Source organism: Rhinoraja longicauda, chromosome 10, assembly GCF_053455715.1.
Source record: "Rhinoraja longicauda isolate Sanriku21f chromosome 10, sRhiLon1.1, whole genome shotgun sequence".
Taxonomy (NCBI): Eukaryota; Metazoa; Chordata; class Chondrichthyes; order Rajiformes; family Arhynchobatidae; genus Rhinoraja; species Rhinoraja longicauda.
This window is the reverse complement of record NC_135962.1, coordinates 41,840,180-41,855,984: the sequence shown is the minus strand read 5'-3', so window position 1 is coordinate 41,855,984 and position 15,805 is coordinate 41,840,180. Positions and strand designations below refer to the sequence as shown.

Genomic DNA, 15,805 nt, shown 5'->3' with positions numbered 1-15,805 from the left:
AGGTGAATTTATAATGGGGAACAATGAAATGGCAGACGAGTTGAACGGGTACTTTGGTTCTGTCTTCACTAAGGAAGACACAAACAATCTCCCAGATGTGTTTGGGGACAGAGGACCTAGGGTGAAGGAGGAACTGAAGGAAATTCACATTAGTCAGGAAATTATGTTGGGTAGACTGATGGGACTGAAGGCTGATAAATCCCCAGGGCCTGATGATCTGCATCCCAGGGTACTTAAGGAGGTGGCTTCAAGGAAATCGTGGTTCAAGGAAATCGTGAACACATTGGTGATCATTTTCCAATGTTCTATAGATTCTGGATTAGTTCCTGTGGATTGGAGGATAGCTAATGTTATCCCATTTTTCAAGAAAGGAGAAAGAGAGAAAGCAGGGAATTATAGACCAGTTAGCCTGACATCAGTGGTAAGGAAGAATCTGGGGTCAATTATCAAAGATATACTGTAATAGCGGCACATTTGGATAGCAGTAACAGGATTGGTCCAAGTCAGCATGGACTTACGAAGGGGAAATCATGCTTGACAAATCTTCTGGAATTTTTTGAGGATGTAACAAGTAAAATGGACAAGGGAGAGCCAGTGGATGTTGTGTACCTGGACTTTCAGAAAGCCTTTGATAAGGTCCCACACAGAAGATTAGTGGGCAAAATTAGAGCACATGGCATTGGGGGTAGGATATTGACATGGATAGAAAATTGGTTGGCAGACAGTAAACAGGTAGGGATTAACGGGTCCCTTTCAGAATAGCAGGCAGTGACTAGTGGGGTGCCGCAAGGCTCGGTGCTGGGATTGCAGCTATTTACAACTTACATTAATGGTTTAGATGAAGGAATTAAAAGTAACGTGAACAAATTTGCAGATGACACAAAGCTGGGTGGAAGTGTGAACTGTGAAGAGGATGCTATAAGGATGCAGCGTGATTTGGACAGGTTAGGCGAGTGTGCAGATGCATGGCAGATACAGTTTTATGTGGATAAATGTGAGGTTATCCACTTTGGTGGCAAGAACAGGAAGGCAGATTATGATCAGAATGGTGTCAGGTTAGGAAAAGGTTAGAACAACGAGACCTTGGTGTCCTTATACATCAGTCACTGAAAGGAAGCATGCAGGTACAACAGGCAGTGAAGAAAGCTAATGGCATGTTGGCCTTCATAACGAGAGAAGTTGAGTACAGGAGCAAAGAGATCCTTCTGCAGTTGTACAGGGCCCTGGTGAGACCACACCTGGAGTATTGTGTCCAGTTTTGGTCTCCTAATTTGAGGAAGGACATTCTTGCTATTGAGGGAGTGCAGTGTAGGTTCACAAGGTTAATTCCTGGGATAGCGAGACTGTCATACGATGAAAGAATGAAGCGACTGGGCTTGTATTCACTGGAATTTAGAAGGATGAGAGGGGATCTTATAGAAACATATAAAATTATTAAGGGATTGGACATGTTAGATGCAGGAAACATGTTCCCGATGTTGGGGGAGTCCACAACCAGGGGCCACAGTTTAAGAATAAGGGGTAGGCCAATTAGAATTGAGATGAGGAAAAACCTTATCACACAGAGAGTTTGGGGATTCTCTGCCTCAGAAGGAAGTGAAGGCCGATTCACTGGATGCATTCAAAAGAGAGTGAGATAGAGCTCTTAGGGCTAGCGGAATCAAGGGGTATGGGGAGAAGGCAGGAACGGGGTACTGATTGTGGATGATCAGCCATGATCAAAGTGAATGGCTCCTGCACCCATTGTCTATGTATCTATGTATCTAATTCCAATTCAACTCCAATCGAATTTTGTCCATTTTTTTAACGTAAAGAACTAAATTGTTATCACTGGGTAAGTATTGAACAATATATCAGATGGCATCATTAAAACATCTTAAAGAGATCATTTGTGCCCATAACTTGGTCCTTTATTCCATTAAATTGTGAATGCTTCAACATGAATCTTGGCGTTGTTGTTAGGAGCCAGTGTTTGGCCAAAATCTTTAGTTACTTTATATAAACTTGACTGGAGATTACTCACGGTGATCTGATTCAATGCTGAAGCTTTAGATATAGAAAGTAATGTTGTTTCTTCCAGGCTTAAGATCTTTGGATTTTGCTTCAAAAGAGGTTCCATTCTCAGAATGTCATCATCAAGGGCCATGGAATGCTGTGTTATCATTATCTCTGCTTTACTGCACTTCCTTTGAGATGTTTTATTTTCAGAAAAAGCAGAATAAAATTTCTGCTGATCATTCTAAATAAATATAATTTGTAAGAAATATTGATTAAACACACACAGTTAAATGTTTTACTAAATGCCTCATCTATTAGTAGCTATTTTGTATTCATTTAATTCATACAAAAATGAGGATAAATTAATGTTATTGACTAAATAAGTCTTAATATAACTGTATTTTGGAGTTATAGAATAATGCTCTACTCCCTATTCACACACGACTGTGTTCCTGCATTCGACACCAACACCATTGTCAAGTTTGCAGACGACACAACGGTGATCGGGCTGATCACCAACGGTGATGAAACAAACTACAGAGCGGAGGTGCAGAACCTGGCGGGCTGGTGCTCTGATAACAACCTGTCCCTAAATACCACCAAGACCAAGGAGCTGATCATCAACTTCCGTAGGTCACACAATGGGGAATACCATTATTAATGGGGTCAGTGTGGAGAGAGTGTCCAGCTTCAAGTTTCTGGGCACTCACATTTCAGAGGACCTAACATAGTCCACTAACACTGCTGCGCTGGCCAAGAAGGTGCAGCAACGACTGTTCTACCTAAGAACACAGAAAAAGTCTGGTCTACCCCAACAGCTGCTGACGACCTTCTACCGCTGCACCATAGAGAGCATCCTAACACATGGCATCCCTGTGTGGTATCTCAGCTGCATGGAGGCAGAGAGGAAAGCTCTTCAGCGGGTAGTCCATCGAGCTCAGAAGACTATCGGAACACAGCTACCAACCTTGGAGGGCATCTACAACACTCGATGCCTCAGAAAAGCCACCAGCATCCACAAAGACTCTTCACACCGCTGCAACAGTCTGTTCGAACTTCTACCATCGGGCAGACGATGCAAGGCCTACTACGCCCGCACCTCCAGACCCAGGAACAGCTTCATCCCCAGGGCTATAGCTGCTATGAACCGGTCCTGCTGAGCTGGATGGTCACATCACACAGTGAACCGGCACAGACCTACTTGCACTTTATACTGTTTTAAAACTGTTCTAATTTGTTTCATTGGGTTGTTTAAATTAATACTGATTAGCTAATTGATTTATTGCATCGTATGGGAGGTGCATTCCCAATCTCGTTGTACCCCGTACAATGACAATAAAGATATATTGTATTGCATTGTATTGTCACTATTCTTCCCTGCATATCCATGCCAGTCAAAGTGGAATAATCTAGCCTGATACTAATTGTCACGCTCTCGTGTACCATTTTGGTTGTATTTCGAAGACAAATATAAGCACAAACCTATAAACAATCAAACACACAAATATTCAAGATGAGAGTTTTAGTAATATAACCTTAAATGTTTTTCAAATTAATGTTTAAAGAAAAGCTAATTTAAAGCTTTTATACGTTCACTTCAACCACTGAAATAACAACAATTTTATCCTCTTATCTTGTAGGAATGCAGATTCCAATCTCATGCCAAGAACAGTTGGCGTGAAATCAGAGAAATAGCTTTCCCTGCACTTTGCAGTGGAATCCCATGACAATCTGGCTCTAGTTGGACTCTATGTAGAGTCCAGTGATGGAGTAGAATGACACCACAGGATGGAAATGTTTCTTTAGAAGTTAATTACATATTCTGATCTGTAGTGAAACACCAGAAGTTCTACCACAGCCAGCATGGGTTTGGCCAATTATTGCTGCAAAAACTAGTCACATTTTTTTAAACTGAGAAGGCCTGACAAGATATTTATCAGTTCCTTATATTCTCAAAGCTTTCAATTTCTCTATTGATGAGAATGAAATTTGAGGCTAGAATATGTTAATAGTATCATAATGATTATGTTCAATAAGTACAACATAATAGATTTTTTAACAAAATTGTAGATAGTGGGGGAAAAAATGGCATATCGAGCACAAGGAGTATTTTATTGCAAATGGTTGTAGTCAGACTGGTCATAAACATACAATGGTATTTTCCTGGGATCAGAATTGTCATCACTGCTTTTCTGATGTATTAATGACCTTAACAAGGAATCCTATAGGCAGTTAGGGTCACATGCCTTATTTACATCATTTTTTTTCAAAATCAGAAAATAATTACTTTTTCAGCAATGTAAAATATTCTTTAAAACACAGCACCATAATTTGCCTAGTATTTTTTTAAAATCATTTCTATCCATACCTGTGTTATGTATTCAAAGTCGATTAGGTATTCAGGCACAACAAGGTCATGGTCAAATACAAACCACTCGTACTGACGAAGACTGCAATCACAGCTGCTATGGAGTTTTAAGGATTTTGAGTTTCCTTGATGGTACATGAAATAGGAGAAGCAATAAAAAAAACAACTAAATATTTGCCAATTTTGATTGTTTTATAGTAATTCTTTACAAACACAATATACAGATTAAAAAAAGGCAGGGACCTCCAGCATTTTGTGAAAAAAAGGCAGGGACCTAATTTACTGCAATTTATGGATGTGCACTGTAAAAATAATGGCTGTCTTAAGTGTGCAAATAGAAGTGACTAGGAGATGTAATTATTCACAAAATGCTGGAGTAACTCAGCAGGTCAGGCAGCATCCCAGGAGAAGGAATGGGCGACGTTTCGGGTCGAGACCCTTCTTCAGACAGGAGATGTAATTGTAATTAAAATCTGTAATTGTAATTACCTTTGATATGGTTTTTTGACACCCTATTAAGGTAAGTAATGACCACAAAACCACCACAATGTTGTGTGCAAGTAAAGGAAGCAATTAGGATACTCAACAGATTGTTACGGTTTATTATTAGGGGTCCTATCTGCCAACTCTTACTCTGCTACATAGCCAACTGCATCCTGCACCTGTGCAGAACACATGGACCTCATTAACTTCACTACTAATGTCCACCCTGCCATCAAATTCACCTGGACCAGCTCTGACACCTCTCTCCCCTTTCTTGATCTCACTGTCTCCATAACATCTCTCTCCAGACGCAACAAGGATAGAGTTCCCCTGGTCATCACCTTTTACCCTACCAGCCTCCTCATACAACACATCATCCTCCAACATTTCCATCACCTCCAACGTGATCACACCACTAATCACATCTTCCCATCTCCATCCCACTCCCCCTTCCATAGAGACTGCTCTCTCTGCAACTCCTTGGTTCACTTATCCTTTCCCATCCAAATGACACCCTCCCAAATTACTTTCTCCTGGAACCACAGGAGATGCAGCACCTGTCCTTGTACCTGTCTCCCCCCCCCCCCCCTCGACTCCATCCAGGGACTTCAGCAGTCCTTCCAGGTGAGACAGTGGTTCACATAATCCTCCTCTAACCTCCCCTACTGTATCGGGTGTTCCTGACGTAGGCTACTGTACATTGACGAGACAAAGCATAGACTCTGCGACCATTTCACTGAACACATACTGGATCTCCCAGTTGCTAATCACTTCAACACCCCTTCACATTCCCATATTGACCTTTCTGCCCTGGGCATCCTCCATTGCCAGAGTGAAGCTACATACAAATTGGAGAAGCAGCACAATAGACAATAGACAATAGGTGCAGGAGTAGACCATTCGGCCCTTCGAGCCAGCACCACCATTCAATGTGATCATGGCTGATCATTCTCAATCAGTACCCCGTTCCTGCCTTCTCCCCATACCCCCTGATTCCGCTATCCTTAAAAGCTCTATCTAGCTCTCTCTTGAAAGCATTCAGAGAATTGGCCTCCACTGCCTTCTGAGGCAGAGAATTCCACAGATTTACAACTCTCTGACTGAAAAAGTTTTTCGTCATCTCCATTCTAAATGGCATACCCCTTATTCTTAAACTGTGCCCCCTGGTTCTGGACTCCCCCTACATTGGGAACATGTTTCCTGCCTCTAACGTGTCCAACCCCGTAATAATCTTATACGTTTCGATAAGATCCCCTCTCATCCTTCTAAATTCCAGTGTATTCAAGCCTAGTTGCTCCAGTCTTTCAACATATGACAGTCCCGCCATTCCGGGAATTAACCTAGTAAACCTACGCTGCACGCCCTCAATAGCAAGAATATCCTTCCTCAAATTTAGAGACCATAACTGCACACAGTACTACAAGTGCGGTCTCACTAGGGCTCTGTACAACTGCAGAAGGACCTCTTTGCTCCTATACTCAACTCCTCTTATGAAGGCCAACATTCCATTGGCTTTCTTCACTGCCTGCTGTACCTGCATGTTTCCTTTCAGTGACTGATGCACTAGGACACCCAAATCTCATTATACATCCTCTTTTCCTAACTTGACACCATTCAGATAATAACCTGCCTTCCTATTCTTACCACCAAAGTGGATAACCTCACACTTATCCACATTAAACTTCATCTGCCATGCATCCGCCCACTCACACAACCTGTCACCCTGCAACCTCATAACATCTTCCTCACAGTTCACACCACCCAGCTTTGTATCATCTGCAAATTTGCTAATGTTACTTTTAATCCCTTCATCCAAGTCATTAATGTATATTATAAATAGCTGCAGTCCCAGCACCGAGCCTTGCAGTACCCCACTAGTCACTGCCTGCCATTCTGAAAGGGACCCATTTATCCCCACTCTTTGCTTTCTGTCTGCCAACCAATTTTCTATCCATGTCAGTACCCTATCCCCAATACCATGTGCTCTAATTTCGTCCACTAATCTCCTATGTGGGACCTTGTCGAAGGCTTTCTGAAAGTCAAGATACACTACATCCACCGGCTCTCCCCTGTCCATTTTCCTAGTTACATCCTCAAAAAATTCCAGAAGATTAGTCAAGCATGATTTCCCCTTCGTAAATCCATGCTGACTCGGAACGATCCTGTTACTGCTATCCAAATGCTCCACAATTTTGTCTTTTATAATTGACTTCAGCGTCATCCCCACCACTGATGTCAGACTAACTGGTCTATAATTTCCTGTTTTCTCTCTCCCTCCTTTCTTAAAAAGTGGGATAACATTAGCTACGCTCCAATCCACAGGAACTGATCCTGAATCTATGGAACATTGGAAAATGATCACCAATGCGTCCACGATTTCTAGAGCCACCTCCTTAAGTACCCTGGGATGCAGACCATCAGGCCCTGGGGATTTATCAGCCTTCAGTCCCATCAGTCTACCCAACACCATTTCCTGCCTAATGTGAATTTCCTTCAGTTCCTCCGTCACCCTAGGATCTCTGGCCACTAGAACATCTGGGAGATTGTTTGTATCTTCCTTAGTGAAGACAGATCCAAAGTACCGGTTCAACTCGTCTGCCATTTCCTTGTTCCCCGTAATAAATTCCCTTGCTTCTGTCTTCAAGGAACCCACATTTGCCTTAACTATTTTTTTCCTCTTCACATACCTAACGAAGCTTTTACTATCCTCCTTTATATTATTGGCCAGCTTACCCTCGTACCTCATCTTTTCTCCCCGTATTGCCTTTTTAGTTATCTTCTGTTGTTCTTTAAAAGAATCCCAATCCTCGGGCTTCCCGCTCTTCTTTGCTATGTTATACTTCTCTTTTATTTTTATGCTGTCCTTGACTTCCCTTGTCAGCCACGGGTGCCTCTTACTCCCCTGAGAATCTTTCCTCCTCTTTGGGATGAATTGATCCTGCAACTTCTGCATTATTCCCAGGAATACCTGCCATTGCTGTTCCACCGTCTTCCCTGCTAGGGTCTTCTTCCAGTCAAATCTGGCCAGCTCCTGCCTCATGCCTCTGTAATCCCCTTTGCTATACTGTAATACTGACACTTCCGATTTTCCCTTCTCCCTCTGAATTGTAGATTAAAACTTATCATATTATGATCACTGCCTCCTAATTGCTCTTTTACCTTGAGTTCCCTTATCAAATCAGGTTCATTACACAACACTAAGTCCAGAATTGCCTTCTCCCTGGTAGGCTCCCATACAAGCTGTTCTAACAATCCATCTCGGAGGCACTCCACAAACTCCCTTTCCTGGGGTCCAGTGCCAACCTGATTTTCCCAGTCTACCTGCATGTTGAAATCTTCCATAACCACCGTAGCATTACATTTGCGACATGCCTATTTTAGCTCTTGATTCAACTTGCACCTCATATTTCACTTGGGTAGTTTACAACCCGGTGGTATAAATGTTGAATTTGAGTTTAGTTGATTGTCACGTGTACCGAGGTACAGTGAAAAGCTTTTGTTGCGTGCTAACCAGAATTCTCTAATTTTAGGTCACTTCTTCCAATTTCTCTTCCCCCCCCCCAATAATAATCAATCTGAAGAAGGGTCCTAACCCAAAACGTCACCCATCCATTTTCTCCAGTAATGCTACCTGATCCGCTGAGTTATTCCAGCACCTGCTGTTCTTTTTTTTAAATTACAAATTACTTATGCTTCATTTATATATGGCAATGGTGAGACGACATTTGGAGTATTGTACACATCCTCATTTGAGGATGCTGTTGCATTGGAAGCACTTTTTGAAACTCTTTTCCTCAAAGAGTGGTGGAAGCAGGAATATGAAAAAGAGGTTAGAATCAGATCAAGATTGTGTTAAATAGTGATATAAGTTTGAGGGCCAAGTGGATAGATGCAAACATAAACTGCATCAAATTTATCCATTCGTTTTTCCTGCAGTAGTTGGGATAGTTTGTGTATCGATCATTCAGTGTATCATTTCAGTGTGCAGAGATTACACTAAACTCAAATGTCAGTAGAGAATTCAGGACCACTTTTCAAATGGTCAGACTCATGGCATATATGAAATGACAAAGATTTAAATGAATGCAGAAGCAGGGACAATTAGTGTGTATACACCAGAAACATAGAACAGTACAACACAGCAACGGGCCCTTCAGCCCACATTGTTTGTGCCTAACATGATGCCTATCTGAACTGATCTCATCTGCTGATACATGATCCATATCTCTCTGTTCCCTGCACTTCTATGTGCCTATCTCAAAGCCTTTTAAAACGCCACTATCGTATCTTTCTGCACCATTACCTCTGGCAATGCATTCCAGGTCCCCATCACCTTCTGGGTAAAAAACATCCTGCATATCTCCATTTAACCTTTCACCTTACAGCTATACCCTCTAGTGTTGGACATTTCCACCCTGGGAAAAAAGGTTCTGACTATCTACCCTATGTATGCCTCTATTCAACCTCTCCCTGTGGTTGAAACCCTCCAATCCAAGCAGCATTCTGGTAAACCTCCTCTGCACCCTCTCCAAAGCTTTTACATCTTTCCTGTAATGGTGCGACCAGAACTGCATGGAATACTCCAAATGCAGCTGAACCAAAGTCCTATAGAGCTGCATCATTACTTCCTAACTCTTATATTCAATGCCCCTGGCAATGAAGGCAAGCATACCATATGTCTTATGTGTATGAGAGAACTGTAGATGCTGGTTTAAATCGAAGGTAGACACAAAATGCTGGAGTAACTCAGCGGGTCAGGCAGTAACGCTGGAGAGAAGGAATGGGTAACATTTCATGTCGAGATCCTTCTTCAGATTGATGTCAGGGGTGGGAGCGGGACAAAGAATGTAGTCGGAGACATAAGACTAGTGGGAGAACTGGGAAAAGGGAGGGGAAAGAGAGGGAAAGCATGGGCTATCTGAAGTTAGTGAAGTCAATGTTCATGCTGTTGTGGTGTAAATTACCCAAGCGAAATATGAGGTGCTGTTCCTCCAATTTGTGCTGGGCCTCACTCTGACAATGGAGGAGGCCCAGAAAAGATCAGATTGGGAATGGGAGGGGGAATTGAAGTGCTGAGCCACCGGGAGATCAAGAGGAGGCCATTTGGCCTTTTGAGCCAGCACCGCCAATCATTGTGATCATGGCTGATCATCCACAATCAATAACTTGTGCCTGCCTTCCTCCATACCCCTGATTCCACTGGCCCCTAGAGCTCTATCTAACACTCTTTTAAATTCATCCAGTGAATTGGCCTCCTGTAGCAGAGAATTCCACAAATTCACAACTTTCTGGGTGAAAAAGTTTCTTCTCACCTCAGTTTTAAATGGCCTCCCCTTTATTCTTAGACTGTGGCCCCTAGTTCTGGACTCCCCCGACATTGGGAACATTTCTCCTGCATCTAGTTTGTCCAGTCCTTTTATAATTTTATATGTCTCTACAGGATCCCCTCTCATCCTTCTAAACTCCAGTGAATACAACCCAGTCTTTCCAATCTTTCCTCATATAACAGTCCCGCCATCCTAGGGATTAACCTCGTGAACCTACACTGCACTGCCTCAATAGCAAGGACGTCCTTCCTCAAATTAGGAGACCAAAATTGCACACAATACTCCAGATGCGGTCTCCCCAGGGCCCTACACAACTGCAGAAGGACCTCTTTGCTCCTATACTCAAATCCTCTCGTTTTGAAGGCCAACATGCTATTAGCTTTCTTCACTGCCTGCTGTACCTGCACGCTTACTTTCAGTGACTGGTGTACAAGGACATCCAGGTCTCGTTGCACTTTCCCTTTACCTAATCTGACACCATTGAGATAATAATCTGCCTCCTTGTTTTTGCCGCCAAAGTGGATAACCTCACATTTATCTACGTTATACTGCATCTGCTATGCATCTGCCCACTCACTCAACCTGTCCAAGTCACCCTGCAACCTCCAAACATCCTCTTCGCAGTTCACACTGCAACCCAACTTTGTCATCTGCAAACTTGCTGGTGTTACTTCAAATTCCATTATCCAAATCATTAATATATATTGTAAATAGTTGTGGCCCCAGCACCGAGCCTTACGGCACTCCACTCGCCACTGCCTGCCATTCTGAAAAGAATCAGTTTATTCCTACTCTTTGCTTCCTGTCTGCCAACCAATTCTCTATCCATGTCAATACCCTACCCCCTATACCATGTGCTCTAATTTTGCTCACCAATCTCCCGTGTGGGACCTTATCAAAGGCTTTCTGAAAGTCTAGATACACGACATCCACTGGCTCTCCTTCATCAATTTTACTTGTCACATCCTCAAAAAATTCCAGATGATTAGTCAAGCAGGATGTCCCCTTGATAAATCCATGCTGACTTGAACCAATCGTTTTACTGCTATCCAAAGGCGCCGTTATTGTTTCTTTAATAATTGACTTCAGCATCTTCCCCACCACTGATGTCAGGCTAACTGGCCTATAATTCCCCGTTTTCTCTCTCGCTCCTTTCTTGAAAAATGGGATAACATTAGCTACCCTCCAATCCACAGGAACCGATCCTGAATCTATTGAACATTGGAAAATGTTCAATAGATTCTTCACCACCATATGTCTTCTTCACCACCAAGCTACATGTGCTGCCACCTTTAGTGAGCTATGAACTTGGACTCCAGGTTCCCTCTGCATATCAATTGTGTTAAGCGTCTTGCCATTAACTGTATACTCTCTCCTTACATTCAATCTCGTAAAGTTCAACACATCGCACTTGCTCGGGTTGAACCCCTTCTGCCACCCATCTCTGCAGCTGATCTCTATCCCCTGGATCTTCTGACAGCCTTACTCACTCTCTGCAAATCCTCCAATTTTGGTGCCATCAGCAAAACTACTCACCAACTCATCTACATTTATGTTTAGGTCATTTATATATATCACAAACAGCAGAGATCCCAGCAGAAATCCACGGGTCACAGACCTCCAGCCAGAATATCTACCATCCACCACAACTTTGTCTTCTACGAATAAGCCAGTTTAGACCAAGTCATTGTGAATCCCGTAAATCTTAATCTTCTGGATCAGCCTACCATGAGGGACCTTGTCAAAACCATTACTAAAATCCACGTGTACAATATCCACTGCCCTACCCTCATAGAGTATCTTTGTCACCTCCTTAAAAACCTTGATCAAGTTAGTGAGACATGAGCCGTCATGTACAAAGCCATGCTGGCTATCCCTAATTAACGCATTCTCTTCAAAATGGGAGTAAATCCAATCTCAAATAATTGTCTCCAATAGTCCCCTTCCACTGATGTAAGACTCACCAGCCTATAGGATAAAGCTAGGATAATTAGAGTGTATTGCTGGAATTGCATATGACTCTTTGCTTTACTAATCGAGGCATTAATCAATTACATTGTATTAATCTGTCATAAATATTTGATGTGGCTTCAACTACAATAACTCAACTGTTGTGTATAGTTCTGGTTAACACGTTTCATGAAGCATATCTTGCCTTGGTGAGGGTGCAGAAGAGATTTACTGGAATGTAAGGAGGAATGTGGGACTTCAATCACATAGAGAATCCCTTTAACACAGAGAAGGCAAAGAGATTTGATGATGCCCAAAATGATAAATGGTTTTGATTCGGAAGAATTGTTTCTGTCAAAAGGTCAAGCAAATTTAAGATAATTAACCAAACATAACAAGTTTTTTTAAAAAGTGTGTAATTGTGATTTGGAATCCGTAGGCTGAAGCAAGGTGGAAGCAAATTCCCCAGTAACATTCAAAAGACTTGGATAAATAACTGGCAGGAACAAATTACAGGAACACAGAGCAAGAAATAATTTGGATACTTTTTCCAAACCTTGTACCTTTATCTAGGGTAGATCTGGTATCTATCTTCTGTGGTCTGTAGACAGAATTTACGTGTGGGTACTTTAACCGTTGAACCTGTTCTGAATCAAAGGCTTGAACACTATGACCAAGGAATACTTTGGCAATGATCAGCTGACCTAAAAACAAAATTGTATAATTAAATTATGATATATCAAGCAAAATAGAATGCTTATATTCAATCAAGTTTAATATGGAAAGTATGGATATAAAATAAGTGATATGGAACAAAGAAAATGTCTGGCTGGTACCCTACATTTTCTTCCCACACACCATATATAATTTATTTGGTATCCTGAAAAAAAAGGGAGAAGGTCTCAACCTTCTCTCTTTTTTTCTCAACCGGGTCATCAAGGTATCTCAACCGGGTCATCCTCAACCGTGTTCAGGAAGCTGTGGACAAGAGGCTACGGACCAGCAAGCAGGATTCAGGAAGGATCGCTCATGCACCGACCACACAGCAACACTATGCATCATCAATGAACAATCTATTGAATGGAACACGTCCCTGTACATGAACTTCATCGACCTTGAGAAAGCGTTTGACAGCTTCGACAGGACAACACTATGGCGCCTAATGGACCACAATGGAATTCCCACCAAGATCATAAACTTAATCAAAAACTTGTATGATGGAACCTCATGCAAAGTTATGCATGCAGGCCAGCTCTCCCAGAGCTTTAGTGTCAAGACGGGTGTCAAGCAGGGATATCTACTGTCTCCATTCCTGTTCCTCCTGGCAATTGACTGGATTATGATGGAAGCAACTGAAGGGAAAAGAAATGGAATTCAGTAGACAATGTGGGAGCAGCTAGATGACCTTGACTTTGCAGACGACATAGCTCTCCTTTCACACACAGATACAAATGCAGGAGAAGATGGACAGACTCTCACAAGCTGCAGCAAAACTTGGTCTAACACCCAATACAGCAAAGACACAGGTAATGCAGATCCACTCCAAAACCAACAACCCTATCCTCACGCACAGCACTGCTCTAGAGGAGGTAGAAACATTCACATACCTAGGCAGTGTTGTGGACACCACCGGAGGGGCAGATGCCGACATAAAAAGCAGAATCCATAAGGTTAGGGTGGTGTTTAACATGTTCAGGACGATCTGGAGCTCAAAACACATCTCAATCAATACCAAAATATGCATCTTTAACTCAAATGTGAAGCAGGTGATGCTGTATGGATCAGAGACATAGAAAACAACAAAACACACAACAAACAGGCTGCAAAATTCATTAACACCTGCCTCAGGAGAATACTAAACATCTGGTGGAGAGACAAAGTAAGCAATGTGGACCTGTGGAAAAGAACAAGCCAGGATCCCATTGACTTACAAATTCGAAGGAGAAAATGGAGTTGGATTGAACACACCCTCAGAAAACCTGCCACAAACATCACCCAGCAAGCCCTGAAATGGAACCCCCAAAGAAAAATGAAAAGAGGTCACCCCAGAAACAGCTGAAGAGGTGTCCAGGCAGAAATGTCTGGGAGTGGGCTCAACTGGGGAGATCTCAAAAGAACCGCCAACAACCGAGTGAGATGGAGGACATTGTCAATGGTCTATGCTCCCTAGAGGAACAAAGGGCTTAAGAAGAAGAGGATCCTGAAAAAAGTAAAGCAAGTTCTGTGTAGTTGTAAACAGGTGACAGCACTGGTTCATTACTGGTTGATAGGTCAGTCAATGCAGATTCTAAGTAAAAACCAAAAACAATGAGCACATCAGATCTTAGAACATGCAAGCTCACCATTAGTCCTGAACCTCATGGAAGAACAACACTCAAGGCAATTGCATTATTGTGCTCAGTTTCCTGGCATCAGTTGTGAAGCATCAGTCTTTGGTAGCTTCTCCATTTCAATCCAATTAATGGTTTCTAGAGAAACCTCTCAAGAATGAGAACTATAGATCCATCAAGGATTTTCGCTGTGTGAAATATTATCACCCTTAGTCAATGCTTCCTGTCCAGATGGATCTGGAAGGGTTCCTCAGTACAGCCTCAGAAGGAGATTCATGGTTCAATTTGACTTGCTGTATGCATTACAATATAACACTACGAGGGAGCAATGCAAATCCCTGAGGAGAAAGAGGTGCACCAGCCATGAGAAGTGGATCAAACAGTAGAGTATGTCTGTCAGTGGAGTGAGTACTGAAAGGCAACAAATTATTGAGGAATTATTTGATCAATCTTCCAATCTTTAATTGAAAAGAAGTTATCTTTCTCCCCTGAAATCAGCAAGGAATCAGACAAATGATACAGGAGGAAGGTTGTTAGATTTCTGAGACACTGGAATGATTTCTGGAGCAGTTGTAACATGTATAAAGCTATATAAATTAGAACTGTGACACTGGCCTGATATCATTACAGGGGAGTTGCGATGGGGGTGGTGGATGGTTGTGAAGTTGGGAGGTGTAAACCATCTTGGCAGAGGAGTGGAAACCTAAAGGAGAGCTCAGCATTGAGAGAAACAAAGCAGGAATTGGAAGTTAGAAAAGTAGTAAGTGAAATAGTAGAAACAAAGTCAAGCAACAAATCGAGACAAAGTATGAAAATATATTAAAATAGAACAAAGAACAGTGCAGCACAGGAATAGGACCTTCAGCCACAATGTCTGTGCTGAACACAATGCCAAGTTATACTAATCTTTCGAGGCCGTATGTGATCTGCAGTATATCCCACCATTACCTGTATATCCATTATACATCTAAAGGCCTCTTAAACATTACTATTATATCTGCCTCCACCACCACTCTTAGAAAAAAACTTGTTCCACTCATATTCATTAAACTTCCCTCTCTGATCTCTCGTCTTTGACATTCCCACCGTGAGAAAAAGGTGCTGACCCTATCTATGTCTTTCATAATTTTATATATTTCGATCAGGTCTCCCCATAACCTCCGACACTCCAGAGAGTCACAATCCATGTTTATCCAAGCCCTCCTTAGAGCTTGCACCCTCTCCACAGCCTCTACCAGAATACTCCAAATACGGAATAACTGAAGACCTATAAGACTGCAACATGACTTTCTATATTTTATATTCAATGATGAAGGCAAGCATACCATATGCATTCTTTATCACTCTAT

The 15,805-nt window shown here is 42.2% G+C and overlaps 1 protein-coding gene across 1 annotated transcript in view; it reads right to left on the bottom strand.

The window, feature by feature from the left end:
- lrrc9 (leucine rich repeat containing 9) overlaps nucleotides 1-15,805 on the bottom strand; it is a 106,390-nt gene that overhangs the window by 53,806 nt on the left and 36,779 nt on the right. Inside the window, exons 14-16 of the mRNA XM_078407194.1 lie at nucleotides 12,690-12,830; nucleotides 4,367-4,491; nucleotides 2,024-2,239 (exon numbers count right to left, since the gene is read on the bottom strand). Of these exons, the coding sequence (XP_078263320.1) occupies nucleotides 2,024-2,239; nucleotides 4,367-4,491; nucleotides 12,690-12,830 (482 nt within the window). The remainder of the gene's footprint in view (nucleotides 1-2,023; nucleotides 2,240-4,366; nucleotides 4,492-12,689; nucleotides 12,831-15,805) is intronic.